Consider the following 16,696-nt stretch of genomic DNA (forward strand, 5'->3'; position numbering starts at 1 on the left):
CATTCTGTTTTCTGACCACCAGGAGCAGCTGAAGATGATCTTGTACTTGAGGTGGTGATGTTGGTGGGTACTGTGGCAACGGATGACTCCTGTGCGGCCATGTTAGCCAAGTCTGGCATCATTCAATCTCTGATTGAACTTCTTAATGGTAAGTCATTCATCTTCTCCTAGTTCGTTTACACTGGAGGGGGGGGTGGTTGGAAGTGTTGGAGTGGGGGTTTTCACAAAGAGGTAAGTGTGACTTAATGTCATGTTTAAATGATGATGCGCACATGATATGTAACGCGTGATCTTTGATTAATACACAGTAGTGCGCATTCATTGTATGTTTTGACCAATGTGGTGTTGCCTTTTCTCCCGCACTCTACTGGGAATTTAAGAGTGACTATAAGTCACTCTTGAATCTTTGTGAAACACCTCCCAGTTCATCCAATAACCATTTAGTCTAGTTACCATTTGTCTTTATGATTTACTCTAATATGAACCATATTTTTAACTGACAAAGTGCAAAATCATGGAGAGAAGACCGTCTGGGCATTGCACTAATTGGCAGTTAGGACAAGTGATGGTTGGATCAAATAATGATTAGATATATAGTAGACAAAGTAGATTAAACCATTGAAATGTTAAATGATGTGATAAATGAGACAATCTTTTAGTAGACCTAGTTGATTTTAACATGTATCATATACTGTATTCTGTCTTGGCTATGACTATCATGGTAAGAATTTTTCTTTTGAAGATGCTCCTGCTGTTTTTTCTGTTGATATTTTCAATGGTATAGGATAGAAATTTTGATAGCATTTTATTTTACCTTGGTAGAAAATGGAAAGCTTCATATTGGAAGCTCTTTTTCATCCATGACATTACCATTTAACATAAATTATGTTAAAATCATTTGAGAGAAATCTTGCTTTTTGTAATTAACTTGAAATAGAATATATGACAGGGGGAAGTTTGATTTTGTCTTCTTAGTTGAAGAGAATTATTTGAGGTACACAGAAATACTTTCATTTTGTGTAATATTCCATGAGAACAATGGTTGGTTGTGGTTAATACCTAACAGCATTTCTTTGATCCGAAAATGTATGGAGTTTTATCATTTATGTATGATTTTATTGAAGTTATCAATTAGATTTCTGTTCTTTTATTTTTGCAGCAAAGCAAGAGGATGATGAGATTGTTTGTCAGATAGTGTATGTCTTCTATCAGATGGTATTCCATGAAGCTACGAGAGAAGTCATCATTAAACTTACACGTATCCTTATTTGTTAGTTTCAGCAAATGAGAAATAAACTATATACATATATTTTTATCATCTGGGAGTAACAATGATGTTAACTTTGGGGATTATGACGATGATGATGGTGATGATGATGATGATGATGGTGGTGATGATGAGGATGATGGTGTTGATGGTGATGATGAAGATGATAGTGATGATTATAATGATGATGATGGTGATGATAATGATTACAATTATGTTTACTTTGGGGATTATGATGATGATGATGGTGGTGGTGATGATGATGATGATAATGATGATGATGGTGGTGGTAATGATGATGATGGTGATGATGAAGATGATAGTGATGATAGTGATGATTATAATGATGATGATGATGATGATGGTGATGATGATGATTACAATGATGTTAACTTTGGGGATTATGATGATGGTGGTGATGATAATGATTATAATGATGATGATGGTGGTGATGATGAAGATGATAGTGATGATGATGATGGTGGTGATGGTGGTGATAATGATGATGATGGTGGTGATGGTGGTGATGATGAAGATGATGATGATGATGATGTAGGATAAAGAACTGAGTAATAGTAAAAGCAGCAGCGTGATTCAGGCGCTGTGCTATACTAAGAAAAACAAACTACTGTCACTCTCAATTGTGCTTAGAATTTCATTTAGTTTGGATGCATTTTCAATCAATAATCAATTTGTCTTACAATTAAGTTACATTAGGGGTTAACTCTGTGCCTCTTAGAACAGTCTGGCGTCTGTATGCCAGTGTGAGAGTCTATCAATTGCCACATTCAGTCAGTAAAGCGTTGATTTGATCTGTATCAGTGTAAGTTCAAGAACCTTGCTTTCGATTCAAGCTATCCCAATCAGAATTCAGATCTGTAATTTGACGAATATCAAAGGCTTGGTATCAGAAGTAGCCCCTGGCTCAGGAACCTCACTATCGGGAGAATTTCATGAAAAAATGTTTTTAAAGATTTTCACTTACTAATATGCTCTTAGCCAATCAGATGCAAGGATTTTAGTAGCTTATAACAAAAAGTCAATGAAAATCTCCAGCTATTTGAATCATGAAATGCTCCCAGGCACTCAATCTCACTGTCTCCCCCACTCCCCTATCTATCAGTCTCATTTCATTAAACTTGTTATAAAAAATATGTCATAACTCTAAGCTACTGAAATCCCATGCATTCGATTGGCCAGAGGCGTCAATCCTGGGGGGGCAGGGGGGGCGATCGCCCCACCAATGAAAATATTGGGGGGGCAAACATATCATTTTGCCCCCCCAATAATTCCGGATATGGCAAAAAAAAACCAAGATTGTAATGTTCAGCAAGCGAGAATGAGATAAACAACTCGTTCTTTATTTAAAATCGTGTTCAAAATTCCCGCTTTTTTGATTGAAATATAAAAATTTTCAGCTCGCGCTTCGCGCTCGCATCATTCATGTAAAAAAAACCTATACTCTTCATGATAAAATAGGTGAATGCAAATGTCCTGTTTTCACTTTAAAGCCTCTAAAGACCTCCTGCTTCGATTTTCAATCATCTTTTCTTGGATATATATCTTGTTCTTTATCAAAAACGTCCAGTAAACTGTCATTTTTTTCAGATCGAAAAATGAAAATTTTCAGCTTGCGCTGCGTGCTCGCATCTATTCTTCTTTTAGTTACCAATTTTAATCATTGGTACCAAAAATGCTTAGAATATCAAGCTTTCAGGTCAGAATATAATTTTTTTTTTAGCTCACTCTCGGCACTCGTACTATCTGTGTAGTGATGTATCCTCATCATGAGTTACTACAAACAGTTCTAAACAGGCACGCTTTTCCTGCCAGTATAGTAAAAATAAAATCAGCTCGCGCTTCGCGCTCGCATTAATTTATTGGTGAGGTATGTGACTGTGTCTCATAAGTCATATATATGTATATATGTGTGTGTGTGTGTGTGTGTGGGTGTGCGTGTGTGTACATATATATTATTCATATATATATGTGTGTGTGTGTGTGTGTGTATGTGTGTGTGTCTTGTACGATCCAGCGCCTGTGGAACGTTAATGATTTTGCCCCCCCAATCTGAAAAAATGGATCGACGCCCCTGCGATTGGCTGTTTGCATCTGTTTTCAATGATAAAATTTATGACATGGGAATTCATGATCCAGGAGATTGTCTTAAAATAACTTTTATAGCAGTGTGTGAAACATTAAACCTGTGTCTTATGAGAGTGAACTTATGGGGATGTGTTGTGTGCACCACTTTCATACTTTGCTTTCCTGAGAGGTTGTTTGATTTCACTTGGCCTTGGAATGAATGTAATCACTTGTAACAATGGCAGATCATTTCTGATCCTGTTTGCATTAACAACTAATCTCCCAAGGGATTGTAAGCTTATCTTTTTGACATAATTGCAATCTATTGTAAGTAGTTTGCAATGGTACCATGTCTTTGTGAAACACCTTGAAATAATTCATTTATTTTTACACTAAAGTAAAAGGTTGGAAGCATTTCATGAAACATCCTGTATGCAATATTCACTGAAAATCACTTTCAGCAAGTCAAATGTAATCTTTCAGGAGCTTATAACAATTGTCAGTGATAAATCTTTGACTAATCATTTTATGCAAAACTTCAGTCTCCCCTGAAATCAACTGGATAAAAGATAAAAGAAACATTTTCCCTTTGCACTTACCCTTATCCTAATCCAAGATTGATACCTCAGCAGCTTTGAACCTCCTCTTTGCAAAATGGAAAGTTTGTTATCTCTATCATGGATAGACAGGGAAAAAAATAAAAAAAATGAATTATCCTGAGACAGATGAGATTTGATCAGTGGTTTACTTTTCACATGTGAGCAGGGCTTGAATGTTTCAACCCATTTTGAGATCATATTTCAGTTTCCTCAATTTAAAACTTTTTTTTTATTATGTTTTTATTGTTTTCATATAAAAATCAATTACAAGAAATCACAATATTTACATAATTAGACATGATCGCAATCAAACAAACAAAAATAAAACAACAACATTGATAAAGAAAAAAGAAAAAAAGTGACAAGTAACATAATCCAGAACAAACTAAAACAATTAGAGTCTGAACACATACGTACAACCAATATATCAGGTAATGAGCCGTGGCAAAATATTAACCGGTACAAATTCAACATGTTTTACAAGTGAACTTCTTCAAAGCTCAAATCTCCATTTTTTAAAATGTAAAGCGAGCTCAATTTAAAACTTGCCTTTATCTTCTTGGAGACCACGGCATATCTGATCAATCTTTTGCATGGGAGAGCAAAGAGATTGTTCTCTCTGTTTAGATAGAGGGGCCAAAAAGTTGTAGAATCAATTATATGTATACAGAGACAAATGACAAGATTGCTAGTTTACTTTCCATATGTGAATAGTGTTTGAATGTTTTAAGATCATATTTCACTTTCTTTAACTTGTATCTTGCATCGATTTTGTTCGATGCCATGACATACCTGCTAGATCTAGATATAGAAAAAAAATATTAGAAATGAATTATCGTGAGACAGATGAGATTCGCTCAGTGGTTTACTTTTCACATATGAGCAGGGCTTGAATGTTTCAACCCATCAAGATTATATTTCAGTTTCCTTAATTTGAAACTTGCCTTCATCTTCTTGGAGTCTACGGAATATCTGAGCGATCTTTTGCATGGGAGAGCAGAGAGCTTGTTCTCACTGATATAGATAGAGAGGAAAAAAATTATTATACTGAGACAAAAGATTAGATCGCTAGTTTACTTTCCATATGTGAACAGTGTTTGAATGTTTCAACCTTTTTCAAGATCATAATTTCAAGTTTCCTTAACTTGTATCTTGCTTCCATCTTCTCAGAGGCCCCAGCCTACCTGATTGATCTGATGCATGATAAGAATGCTGAGATCAGGAAAGTCTGTGATAACACTCTGGATATCATATCGGTGAGTTCTCAGTTTATTGACCTTAGGGACCTGTATTTCACTAAAGATACAATCGATTGTATTATTGACGTAAATATCGATCATGTCTGTCTATGTTACAGGTCCCAGATTTAAGATTTATTCTTGTATTATAGAGTGATAAAGCATTATTTACTTCTGATTGCACTTTGTAGATCTTGGGGGCTTTTCATGAAAGGGCTCTTTAGGTGGTTTAAAACCGCCTCGATCATAAGAATCCCTGTTAAATTACGAGAACTTTTTTAGGCTAAAAAATACCCATTAATTATTCCTGCATTCACACCGCCCCAAAACACATCCTTCGGGATAAGTTCCTGAAATTACAAGCATATGCAGTATGGTTTAATAAGCAGGCAAGGCACGAGATTCAAAATCACTAGCCCAGCAGCCACCCACGGCGCCCGCGCCCAACGACGAGCTGGGCTAAAAGTTCCCGTAAATTGCTTTCACATGGCCAAAATACCTGCGACCTTGCAAAAAATCCCAGCGAAAGTTCTCATAATTTTGCCAAGTACCTACTATTTAGCAGGTATTTTCTTTCGGGGAAATTAAGTGTAGTTTGCTTTCATATTATCAAAATACCTGGTAATTTTCTGATCGGGGTAAATTTTCCGATCAGAGAATACCTGAATTGACGAACTTCAAAGGGGTCTAAAACCACCTTTTGGCAGTTTTATGAACAAAGTCTATTTCAATTGCTGATGTGGTTTACGGTACACCAAGTGGAGTGTTACAGAAACAGTGGATAGAAGAAGAGAAGAAATGGATAGGCGAGAAAGTGGAGATTTGAGAGTAGAGTATCCTTTCTTGAAAATAGTCCTGAAAAGGACTGTAAACCAGAAGGAATGTTGAGTGAGAACAGCTTGAGTAGTAGAGCTGATGAGGAGACCAAATGAATATTAGAGGAAATAGGCAAAGCCTAATTTTGAAATTAAATGTAATAGTAATTTGGCTTGGTAGCAGTTGGACTGTGGCCACATTTATAAATATCATTTGATCATGTGCTCAATGTGTATGTTTGATTGCTATCCGACAATCAGAGAAATCTAGTGCATGTTAAAAATCACCATTTTTAACTCATGATAAAAAATTTGAAGTTGTTTGCACCATAATGTCTATTCTTGCCGGCCCTGAATGTGATGTCTTGAATTTTTGTTGTATGGTGCTCTGCCAAATGACCCTGGACATATGCCAATGCGGTCTGACAGTCCAGAAAATTGAAGCATCATTTTTACCTTTAGTTACAGGATATTCAGAGTGGAAATTGAAACTAACATTTAATAAATGTTATGAAACTCTAATAGATAACCCCCCCAAAAAAAAATGTTCAAACAAAAAACATTAATCATAGAAAAAAGAAAAGAAAGTTTAAGTTAAAGCATTTAATGTAGTAATTATATAAATGTATATGTGATTAAAAAATATATTGCAAATGTTTTCATCTGCCTATATCTTTTACATGTATATGACTTTCTTAAGAAGTTAACTTTGAATATAGTCTTTGTTATCATTGAAGAGATTCGTGTATGAGCTACTTCTGCATGGCTTGCTTGTATTTGCAGTTATTGCCATTTCATTAATAGCATTTCAAATAAGAATTATGAAATAGCAGTTTCATGTCAGTTTCTTGCACTGAGGAACTGATAAACTTCTAAAGACACATACTTGTAATACATCCTTTCTGGTTTTGTAAACAATTGCCATGAAGTATGAATTTTGAATCTTACGTATTAAAAAAAAATCTTTTATCTACCAATAACTAATATTATTTCATAGCCACTTGAAAAATATTACTGATTTTGAGTCACTGGTTTGTCGTTGTAGTTTATATTTTCTTACCATACGTGTGTGTCCTGTTAGATAAACAATATTAGAAATTTTCTGACAAACCATCTATGATATGTTAACAATCTTATATATGCATTTAACATATTTCTTAACATTATACATTGTGTGCAGCTTACTGGTTTTGCAGGAAATGGGAACTTTACTTACCCCTCCCCAGCAAAAACTCTTCTTTTTTTCTGGGGCAACTTATCACAACCTTCTGCCTTAATCTGGAACAGCGGATTAGCTTAAATTGTTGTGAATTTTCCAGGGCTTAATTTAGAATTTTTGTTCATGGCGCTTTTGAGCAGTCGGGAGCAAATTTGCCCAGAGCCCCAGTTTAATTTTTTCTCTAGTAACCCCAGCCCTAATCCCCTCCCCGGATTGCTGCTAAAGAAGATATCATAGTATCATTGTTCTATGCCCTCAGACTCCCCTCAGTGATGCTATTACTTGAATGCCAGGATTGGCAATTATTTTCATATTACTTGTCACCACCCACCTACTTTCAAAATGATCTGGTTTCTGTTGGCATGCGTACAATGTTTTGTTGCATTACTTGATCAACATGTGGTATGCCAATGTACTTTTCATGTTAATTTGAACATAGGCACAGTGGTAAAATGAGTAATGAGTCTGGGCTCAAAGCACGGTCCATCCCTTCGATCAAGCTCATATGAGAAACAAGCAAGGGAAATTAAAAACAATGCTTGTGCTTGTATTGATTAGCATTTTTGCTCATAAGAGAAAAGCTCTCAAATAAGTTCAGTACAGTCCCATAGTTTTCATGCTTTGTGAATGATAAATGTGATATGTTGAGCATACTATTCTTTTACGTTCCACATTTTCTTGGTTCTTTACTATTACTGTGTAATCCAATTTTGCGAGATCTGTTTCCCATTTTTCACTTCGACGAGCCAAGATTTTTCCCAGGTGCCATATGACCTACATGTATATGTAGAAATATATATGAAGGTACTTAAGGCAAGAAACAGGGGGGGGGGGGAAGGGGGTAAGGGGTAGGGGTAGACCCTGTAAAATTTCCAAAACAAAAGACGCACCCAGTAAATGCCTTCATTTGGAAGTGATAACCTTTTTTTTAACCGTACAGACATTTGCATGTGGTACTGGATAGAGATTTTTATTGATTTATGATTTGATTTTTGTAGTGTCGGCTTGAAAGCAAATAGCATAAGTATTTTGAAAATTATTTGAGATCAATGATCCCTTCTATTTCTTTTGTGAAGAAATGCAGTATTCATAGGAAAAAATAGTACAGTAGTCATTTTATATAAAAGATCTGAGTTAGGGACATTGAAAAAAGTAGGCCTACTATTACAGTAGACATGGGTAAATTTGGGGATTTCCCTTTAAATTAGTAGTTTATGATCCAGGTTTTTGAAAACAGTGATTGTGTAAACCCTTTCTGATTTATGCAGCTCTTTGCTCATGACCCAATTGATGTACATGTATACATATCTCCTTTTCATACTTTTGGTATTCAAATGCTGAATCATGCTTATATTTTCGTATAAAAAATTCCTTATTTCCAATATACAGTGTTCCTTGAAGACCTTCCGACATGAAACAAAGTCTGATATATTAAACTAGGAAACGACCGATCTTAAAATATATTTAGAGTGTGGAAGTGGGAGAATCTGCTTGTCACATGTTTCCCAATCCCCCTGAAAGATCTAAATGATATATGCCTCCATCTTCATGTCATGTGTTTTTCGTTAGATCTACATGTAGGAACCCATTTAAGAATACTGTAGTGCTTTTTCTTGTGGGATTGAAAACAAAGAAAGAAATGGCGAAGAACCTGCATGTCACGGTAGGAAATAAGATTAAATAAAAGCCAATGGCATTCTGGCCCTTTGCTTTTAAGGTTTTCAGCTCTTCAAGCTTTGATGTTCAACATAACAGTCTATGCCCCTGGGGGGGGGCACTCAAATTATCTTTTGATGGGGGTGTGCCTCGCAAAACACTGAAATGGGGGTCTAAGGAACTGACTACAAGGGTGAAATACGGGGTCTTGGGAACTAAAAATGTACCTGGCCGTGTGAAAAACAGGAACTAAATCAAATCAAACAGGGTGGGGAAGATTAGATCATGGGAACGGCACATTGTGACGTAACGACTGCGATCGTGCGCGCTCTATAGCTGGCTCTGTATTGTAGCTGAAGACTTTTGGCTTGATGGAGCCGTGCGTGTAGCTTGCTCTCCGATCCGGGTACAGTAGATTTTCACGGCTCGTGGTGGACAATTTTGGCACGGCTTGGGAACGGAGGTGTTTCGTAACGGGTCTTGGGAGCTGGTTGGGGTGGCTTATGAACGGAACTTTTGTAAAATGTAGATGCTAGAGAACTGAAATTTAGGTCTGAAAATGGGGTCTATGCCTGGCATGCACCATGATTCCAGAATCCAGGCCACAGCTTACTTTGACAGACTATTGTTTTCAGTGTTCATACTTATAGTAAACCCTCATTAGGTGTTAGCTTCTGCATGCTCCCTTATGAAGGATGTGTTCTCGGCCTGTAAGCAGTGATTGTGTTCCTTTAGCTAAAGCAAATTTGAATCAGACTTTGAAAGCAGTGTTTAACTCGATATCACAAAGACATACTTCAAGCCATATGAAATTCGAGGCAATTTGTGCCGACAGAATTATTAAAAAACCCCTTATGAATAAGTTATTTCTCAAAGATTTGCTATGGTTGCAGGATTTTGATGGTGGCATGCTTAAAATTCTATACAGTTGTGCTCAAATGTTAATGAACCACACCACAAAATGCACTCCAGACTCTGTCATGCAAGTGTTGAATGTAGACAAGAGCACTACTATGTTCGATGAGCCCAGAGAAACAAACTTTGTTGAATGTAACATTTTTTCATCTGACTTCACAAATGAACATGGCAGAACTTGGATACTTTAAATATGTTCATTTTCTGGTGGGATTCGCTTTTTTTAGCTCCATTGTTTAGTTTGAAAAATCCTGAGGTGCTTCATATTTGACCCTAAAGTTGAACTGTGCTTTATATTTGGAATCCTTGACCAATTGTAGAGCTATTTAACTTGTCTTTGAAGAAATTTATATGATATAAGGGAAATTGATTTCTTTCAATATTTTACGCGACTAGATAGCACTTGCAAAGGAGGGGTCAAATCACATTCATGAACCTGCTCAGTCTGCATCTCTCAGATGGGAGACAGCCACTTGAATAAAAAATGACAGGGAGGAAATTTCATCTGAACACCAGACTCTCAATATAGCCCATACCACCCTGGTACAGAGACTGTGATCAAATTTACTGAAAATTTCATCCTGTGTGGTTCCCTTTCACAATAAAGCTGCTTCCTTGTTTGGATCAGAAAAGGAACATGGCAGAGCTAAGATGACACTGCAAAGCTCTCAATGTCTTGTCGATAATGAAATCATTGTGATAAATGTCTGAAGCAGCTCTGTGTTGATGTAAGAATGGTGATACAATGAATATCTTGAAAATTGTTCTGGAAGTTAACACTTCCTGGCAGGTCAAGTTAATGTTAGATGTAGATTTAATTTTCGAGATGATGAAACGTAACATGACAAGACTGTGATCAGCCACTCCAAACTCAACAAGTCACTAAAAATGAATTCGGGATTGTTATTGCATTTCAAAGAGCCTAAGCTTTTATATGATGCATAACTTGTCAAAATTGATCAACACCCACACATTTACTTGATTAAATGCAGAAAAAATGGAAGTGAGGGCTGCAGAGAAAATAAAGAGAAAACAATGTTTCAAGTTTAGGGTTCACTCAGCATGAGATGTGCTCACTGTGCAATTTCAGTGAAACATTCAAGCAGTCTGCAAAAACTTGTGTCAAGAAAAACTTTTTTATCTTGTTTTCTATTCAACTTTAAAAACTTAAAATTTTGACAGTATGAAGAAAAAGAGTAACTCTTTCAGGTAATCTATTTTTTACTTTTTACTTTTTGAAGACAGAATTATTATTTGTTTGCTTCCGGTATTTGCTGTGGACCTTCACTGGTGACTTGTTGGGTTTAGGGTGCCTGGCCACAATTTGAATATATTTCATGTGAAGTAGTTTTGCATCAAATATGTGATATACATCAGGGGAAATGAACAAAACAAAATTACCTTGATATATTACTGGAGTATAACAGTGGAAGGGGGGGGGCTTACAGAAAAAAAAACAAAGTATTGGTTTTATTCATCAAGAATATTAGAATATTGCAACATGAGAAATACAAATCAGTAATATTTGAAAAGAATACCTTGACAGGATAAGCCATGACAGTCAAAAGACTTTATTTCCGATGGGGTCTTAAACTTTATTTTTTTTATGTATGTTAACGAACAATCAAACTGTTTTAGTTTTTGGTCTATAAGTTTGAACTTCAAGTCTGGAAAATTAATGATATTACCAGGGGAACAGATTCATCTGATAAGATTGCATGATTAAATCAGTGAAGTAGCACCTAGATTGCTACTTTTGCAATATCAGCTATTTTGTATTAACAAGCTACATACATTCTGTAGTGAAAGAGGAAGTCCTGTGCAGCCAACAAGCCAACATATTTTAGAAAGGAAAATAGAACTGCCTTCTTACCGTGAAAGGGAGTGCTAGGTAGGCCCTTCCTCTCCTAAGGCATAAGGAGATGAAAGGTTGTGATGATGTAGATATTTTGTCTTGAGTGAGGTTTCGCTTTCATAGCATGTTGTGTCATAGTTAACGTGCAGTTTGACGTCTTAGAAGTCCAAAAGGTCACGACAGGGAAATGATGTCTTAGGGTTTTCCCCCTTCATTTTTCTCCCCACTCCTCTTATAGCCAGTCCTTTCTTTATAATACACTTATATTTATTTTCTCTGCCCCCTACTCTCTTTCCTTTTTATGTCCCTGCATGTAAAGTCGAGAGGGGAATTAAGTTTTGCACCTGTCCGTCCTTTCGTCTGTCTGCCCCCGAACTGTTTCCATGTGAGAGTGTGAAATATATTATACAGATTTGCAATATCCGTGTGTGTGTGTGTGTGGGGGGGGGGTTACATTTCATGTACCTCAACAAACCTAAGTTTGAATTCAAAGCCTGCAAGTTTAAGGTCAAAAGTCACAGCTCATTATCAGTCCTTCACGTTTATAATTTTGTGGAGCTCAATAAATTGCTCTCCTTATTTTTTTTGAGGAGCTCAATTGAGCTCCTCAGAATCGCTCTCCTTGAGGAGCTCAAATCAATTCAATACAATGCATGTATGATAAATTGTAGATATTTCGTAACATCGTATATGCAATAGCTGTGTAGACTTCAATGGTGTTGCCATGAAAATCTACATATGGGACTACAATAATAACCGAGTTCAAATTCAAATCAGAGTCGGGAAAGAGGTGATTATTCTTCATTTTTCTGATAGTTTTCAACTAAATCAAAATAATTTCAAGGAATTATGGAAAATAGATGGCCATTTCATGGATTCAAAGATGTAAAATGTGAAATTTTAGCAATTTTTTTTTAGGAGCGTGATTTTTAGCTCTCATTTTTTAGGAGCGCAGTAGGAGCGCCAGCGCGATCACACTCCTAAAAAATGAAGGTCTGCATTATGCATAGCACTTTTCACAGGTGGGGCATATGTGTTCCATTGCCACACATATCTGACTTCCTTTTCTTATCACCTCTATACCCCCCCCTCTCTCTTTTCTACCAGATCACACATGTTCATCTTATTTTGATGACTGATGTCATTGATCATTACGTGCAATCATTCATTTCATTTATACAATCATTATCTAATCTTAGTGTGCCAGTGCCCTTGCATGACTGTATTTGGATTCCTAATTCCTCGTCTATAACTGTGTATTTCCTGTTTATGGTTGCATCCTCCCCTCGCTGCAGGAGTTCGACGAAGAGTGGGCCCGGAAGATCAAGCTGGAGAAGTTCCGATGGCACAACTCCCAGTGGCTCGAGATGGTGGAATCCCAGCAGATAGACGATGGTGAAGGGCTCATGTACGGAGATGAGAGTTACAGCCCTTACATCCAGGAATCGGACATCTTGGATAGGCCAGATCTCTTCTATGGACAACCAGGTGAGTCTATATGCATCACATTGTTCTTTGACATTTAAAGTTGCTAGTGACTGGCACATATTCCTATATCCTCTGAGGGAGGGCGCTATCAGATTATGATGTCATGTGCGTAAGGTCTATTGGACTAGATAGCTGTAGACCAAGTCATGGTGGGACAAACAGTAATTGGAATTTAGATTAAGTCGTTAGATGAAGTAGGTATTGCCATGATGGTGTTAGATGATTTTATAATTTGACAATCTGCTTGTAGACTAGATTGATACAAACATTTGCATTATATTTCTAGATACCATCCCTTGTTTCAATAATTTTTTTTTGTTCCGCGCTTCTTACAGGATATGAAGATGGAGAGATGTATGATGGTGTGGTAACTCCGGAGTATGTAGATGAATATGGCAATGTACAGAATGGAGAGTACATGGGTAGACCTCCTAGTGCCATGTATGGTAACAGGTAAGCTTTGACAAGATCCTCAGGGGCATGTTTCATAAAACATATTATGATGATAAATTTGTAATAGAGGTTGAAAGCTACTGAAATCAGTTAGTTTGATTGGCTGATAGTAAATTTGTCATAGATATTGTGTATTTTATATAATAAGAAGTGTTTATGAAACGACCCTGAATTTTTGTTTACATTTCTCAAAAGCTTCATGGTGTAAGGGTTCTGACACTCGCCTTGTAATCAGAGGGCCCTGTGGTCAAGTCCCACAGCGGCATAGCATCCTTGGCAAGGCGTTAGTTCACACTTTTCCACTCTCCACCCAGGTAGGAAATTGGTACCTGGTAGGATGTATAACCCTATGTAGTGTGCCTGGCAATGGAGTTTGAAAACTCTTCTTAGAATGCTCCCCAGGGAGTATAGAACATGAATTGTGTGTGGGCATGCTAGGAGCTGATAACCAGGGTAATGATACACGTGTAAAGTGCTTACAGACGTTTTGATGGATTTACATAAAAGCAGAATGAAATGTCAAATGTATAATAGAGGATTATTTAATAGTAAGTTGCATACAACCCATGTTTGCTTGTTGAAAGGAAAGTTTCGTCAGCATGTTTCATCAGTCTTTATATTCTAGAATTAGATAACTGATGAAGCCCCCCCCCTTCCCACCCATGGAAATGTAATACCATCACTATTATTGTAAGTATTCAATTTCTCTTGGGGAGTGTTTTATCAAACTGCGATTGATTTTAAAATGATTTTAGGTTGATAAAACACTCCCTGGTCAAATTTGTGGTCAAATCATTGGTCATAGGTCACAGTGGGAAATAACGCAATTTGAAATGATTGCAATAACAAATTCCTCTTTCTCTCTCCCTCCCTCTCTGCAGATATCAATCAGAGTATGAATCCTTTAGGCCTGGTTCAAGGGTGGCATACCTTACTGAAGATGGCCAACCTTTAGATGAGTATGGCAATCCCATCGATGTCTACGCTGAATCGGTAGATCAGTATGGACGGCCTGTAACACCCACATACCAGTATGGCTCGCAGGTGCAGCAAGGGTCTGGATACCCGTACTGATGATGTTCGATTTCTACCGTCACCACTGATGCATAACAAATGGACACGTCTTTTGCTCTCTATGGGCCAATATGGCTGCAGGTGGTACACTGTCGGTAGTATGCTGATGTTGTCATGATTGATTTTGATGTTTGATATTGGACCGACTGCTCTGGCGACCAAAGAGCTCTTCCCATCAGGTTTAGAAATAAAGCTGCATGTGAGTGTACCAACATGGCTGCACAAAAGATATGATCCAGAAAAACTCTATGAAGAGCAGCTGTCGTGATCAACATGGTTGAATTTGGCAAAATTTTCTGCTGTAGGTGTGAAAACATGGCCACCTATTCTGCCGTACTTGGAAAAAAGGAAGCATGTTACAAAAGTATCACTTGTTGGAAATGAGCAATGTGTGTTTGTCATTTACGTAGGCATCGATGCAATTTAACAGCATGTTTTCTTCAATATCTTTCCATAGAACGATAATTTCTTACCCAAGTTTTGCCTGAATGTGCAAGATACAAAGGGTGTTTCAGAAACAACAATATCTCAAATTTGACTGATGTGTCACTTGCTTCCTTTTGCCAAAGTTGGGCAGTATTGGTGTACCAAGTTAGATGGACATCCCCAATTTTAAGAAGTGGTATGGCAATTGACACCTGTGATTCCCATAAGTGGACAGATTTCCTATTATCACCAGGAAACCTTGATAAAAGTCTAAGCCAAGTTTAGCCACAGCGTTTTAGGGATTATCCTGCTTAGTATGTTCACCATCCTATCGTCTTCATTCCTGCATGGAGCAAGCAGTAGGAGATCAGGGCGGCCGCTGTTAAATCCTTCTTGATATGAAGCGGTAGTTTTGATAAGTTTCCTGATATTCTTACCAACATGGCTGCTCCTGGGTAATGGGTATGCCAACTGGAATGGACAGCTGCAATTATCATTAATGTCATATAATTTTGTGATTAACACCTGTTTATCTTAGCAACTTGACACACTTCCTGCTCCAGGAGCAATTATGATTGGCATTGATAACATGGATGCCAGTAGGTATACCAATATGGCTGCTAATGGATGTACCAAAATGGCTGCCAATGGGTGTATGCCCTCACAAATTCTGTAGGCAATTAACCTTAATTTACCCTGTATTCATCTACCTCTGGTGATCACAAAAATTGACAAGGATCTGGGCAGCGGCAACGAAGTGCATGTCCAGCGCCTTGTATTCTGATTTCCAGTTTAATTTAAACTCCGGTGTAAAGTATATTATTGAACTACAGATAGCAAATTGTGACACATAGCTCTAACAGTACAGATTCAGTTTTATCAGGTCATTTCAGGTCACTTGAATCATTCGTAGCTTTCTGGGAATGATAATTTGAAAATGGTTTTCTTCTTCATTAAAGCAATGGGAATGAACACTGGAAACATACAAGGTAAACAAAATTTTGACATTTTCAGGTTCTCATTTTTCGCCCACACAATTAGAACATGGTCTAACTGAAACTGGACTTCAGTATAAAGACCAGTGAGTTAGACCTGTTCTCATTACCATACTAAAACTAGTTTACCGGAAACTAGTTTAGTGGAAACTAGTTTAACATGTTATGAGAATGGTCGAAGCGGTCTTGGAAGCAATCTTCCAAACCAGTTCGGAAAACCTCCTTGCGATGTAGTTTTCAAGATTGCTTTGCCTCATTAAACTGGTTTTAGCGTGAGGACACAATCGTTCTTTGGGAATCAATCTTCATATTGTGTGTAGAATGTCTACGCTGCGGTTTCGAATTTTGCGCATAACGTGTCACCCCCACTGAGAGTGTTCACATAGCAACAAGGCCACCTTACGTTAAGTGGTTTTGATAATCACTTACAGCTGATCCAATGGGAATGCTAGCAAAGCGATCTTCCAAACTGGTTTCCTGAACCGATTTCCTGTAAACTAGTTTTAGAAAGTATAATGAGAACGCTGTCATTAACACTTGCATAATTGGTTTGCAAAATTCCTTGATATCTGTAGACCGTATTATTTCACTCCTGAATTCTGTAATTCCTA

The 16,696-nt window shown here is 37.2% G+C and overlaps 1 protein-coding gene across 1 annotated transcript in view; it reads left to right on the plus strand.

Annotated features, from left to right (window-relative positions):
- Positions 1-16,286, plus strand: part of LOC121429339 (kinesin-associated protein 3) — a 32,885-nt gene extending 16,599 nt beyond the window's left edge. Inside the window, exons 14-19 of the mRNA XM_041626346.1 lie at positions 23-148; positions 1,160-1,258; positions 5,122-5,207; positions 12,945-13,137; positions 13,473-13,590; positions 14,472-16,286. Coding sequence (XP_041482280.1) covers positions 23-148; positions 1,160-1,258; positions 5,122-5,207; positions 12,945-13,137; positions 13,473-13,590; positions 14,472-14,664 — 815 coding nt within the window. The 3' untranslated portion in view covers positions 14,665-16,286. The remainder of the gene's footprint in view (positions 1-22; positions 149-1,159; positions 1,259-5,121; positions 5,208-12,944; positions 13,138-13,472; positions 13,591-14,471) is intronic.
- The last annotated feature ends 410 nt before the right edge of the window (positions 16,287-16,696 follow it).

This window comes from Lytechinus variegatus, chromosome 15 (genome assembly GCF_018143015.1).
Source record: "Lytechinus variegatus isolate NC3 chromosome 15, Lvar_3.0, whole genome shotgun sequence".
Lineage (NCBI taxonomy): Eukaryota > Metazoa > Echinodermata > Echinoidea > Temnopleuroida > Toxopneustidae > Lytechinus > Lytechinus variegatus.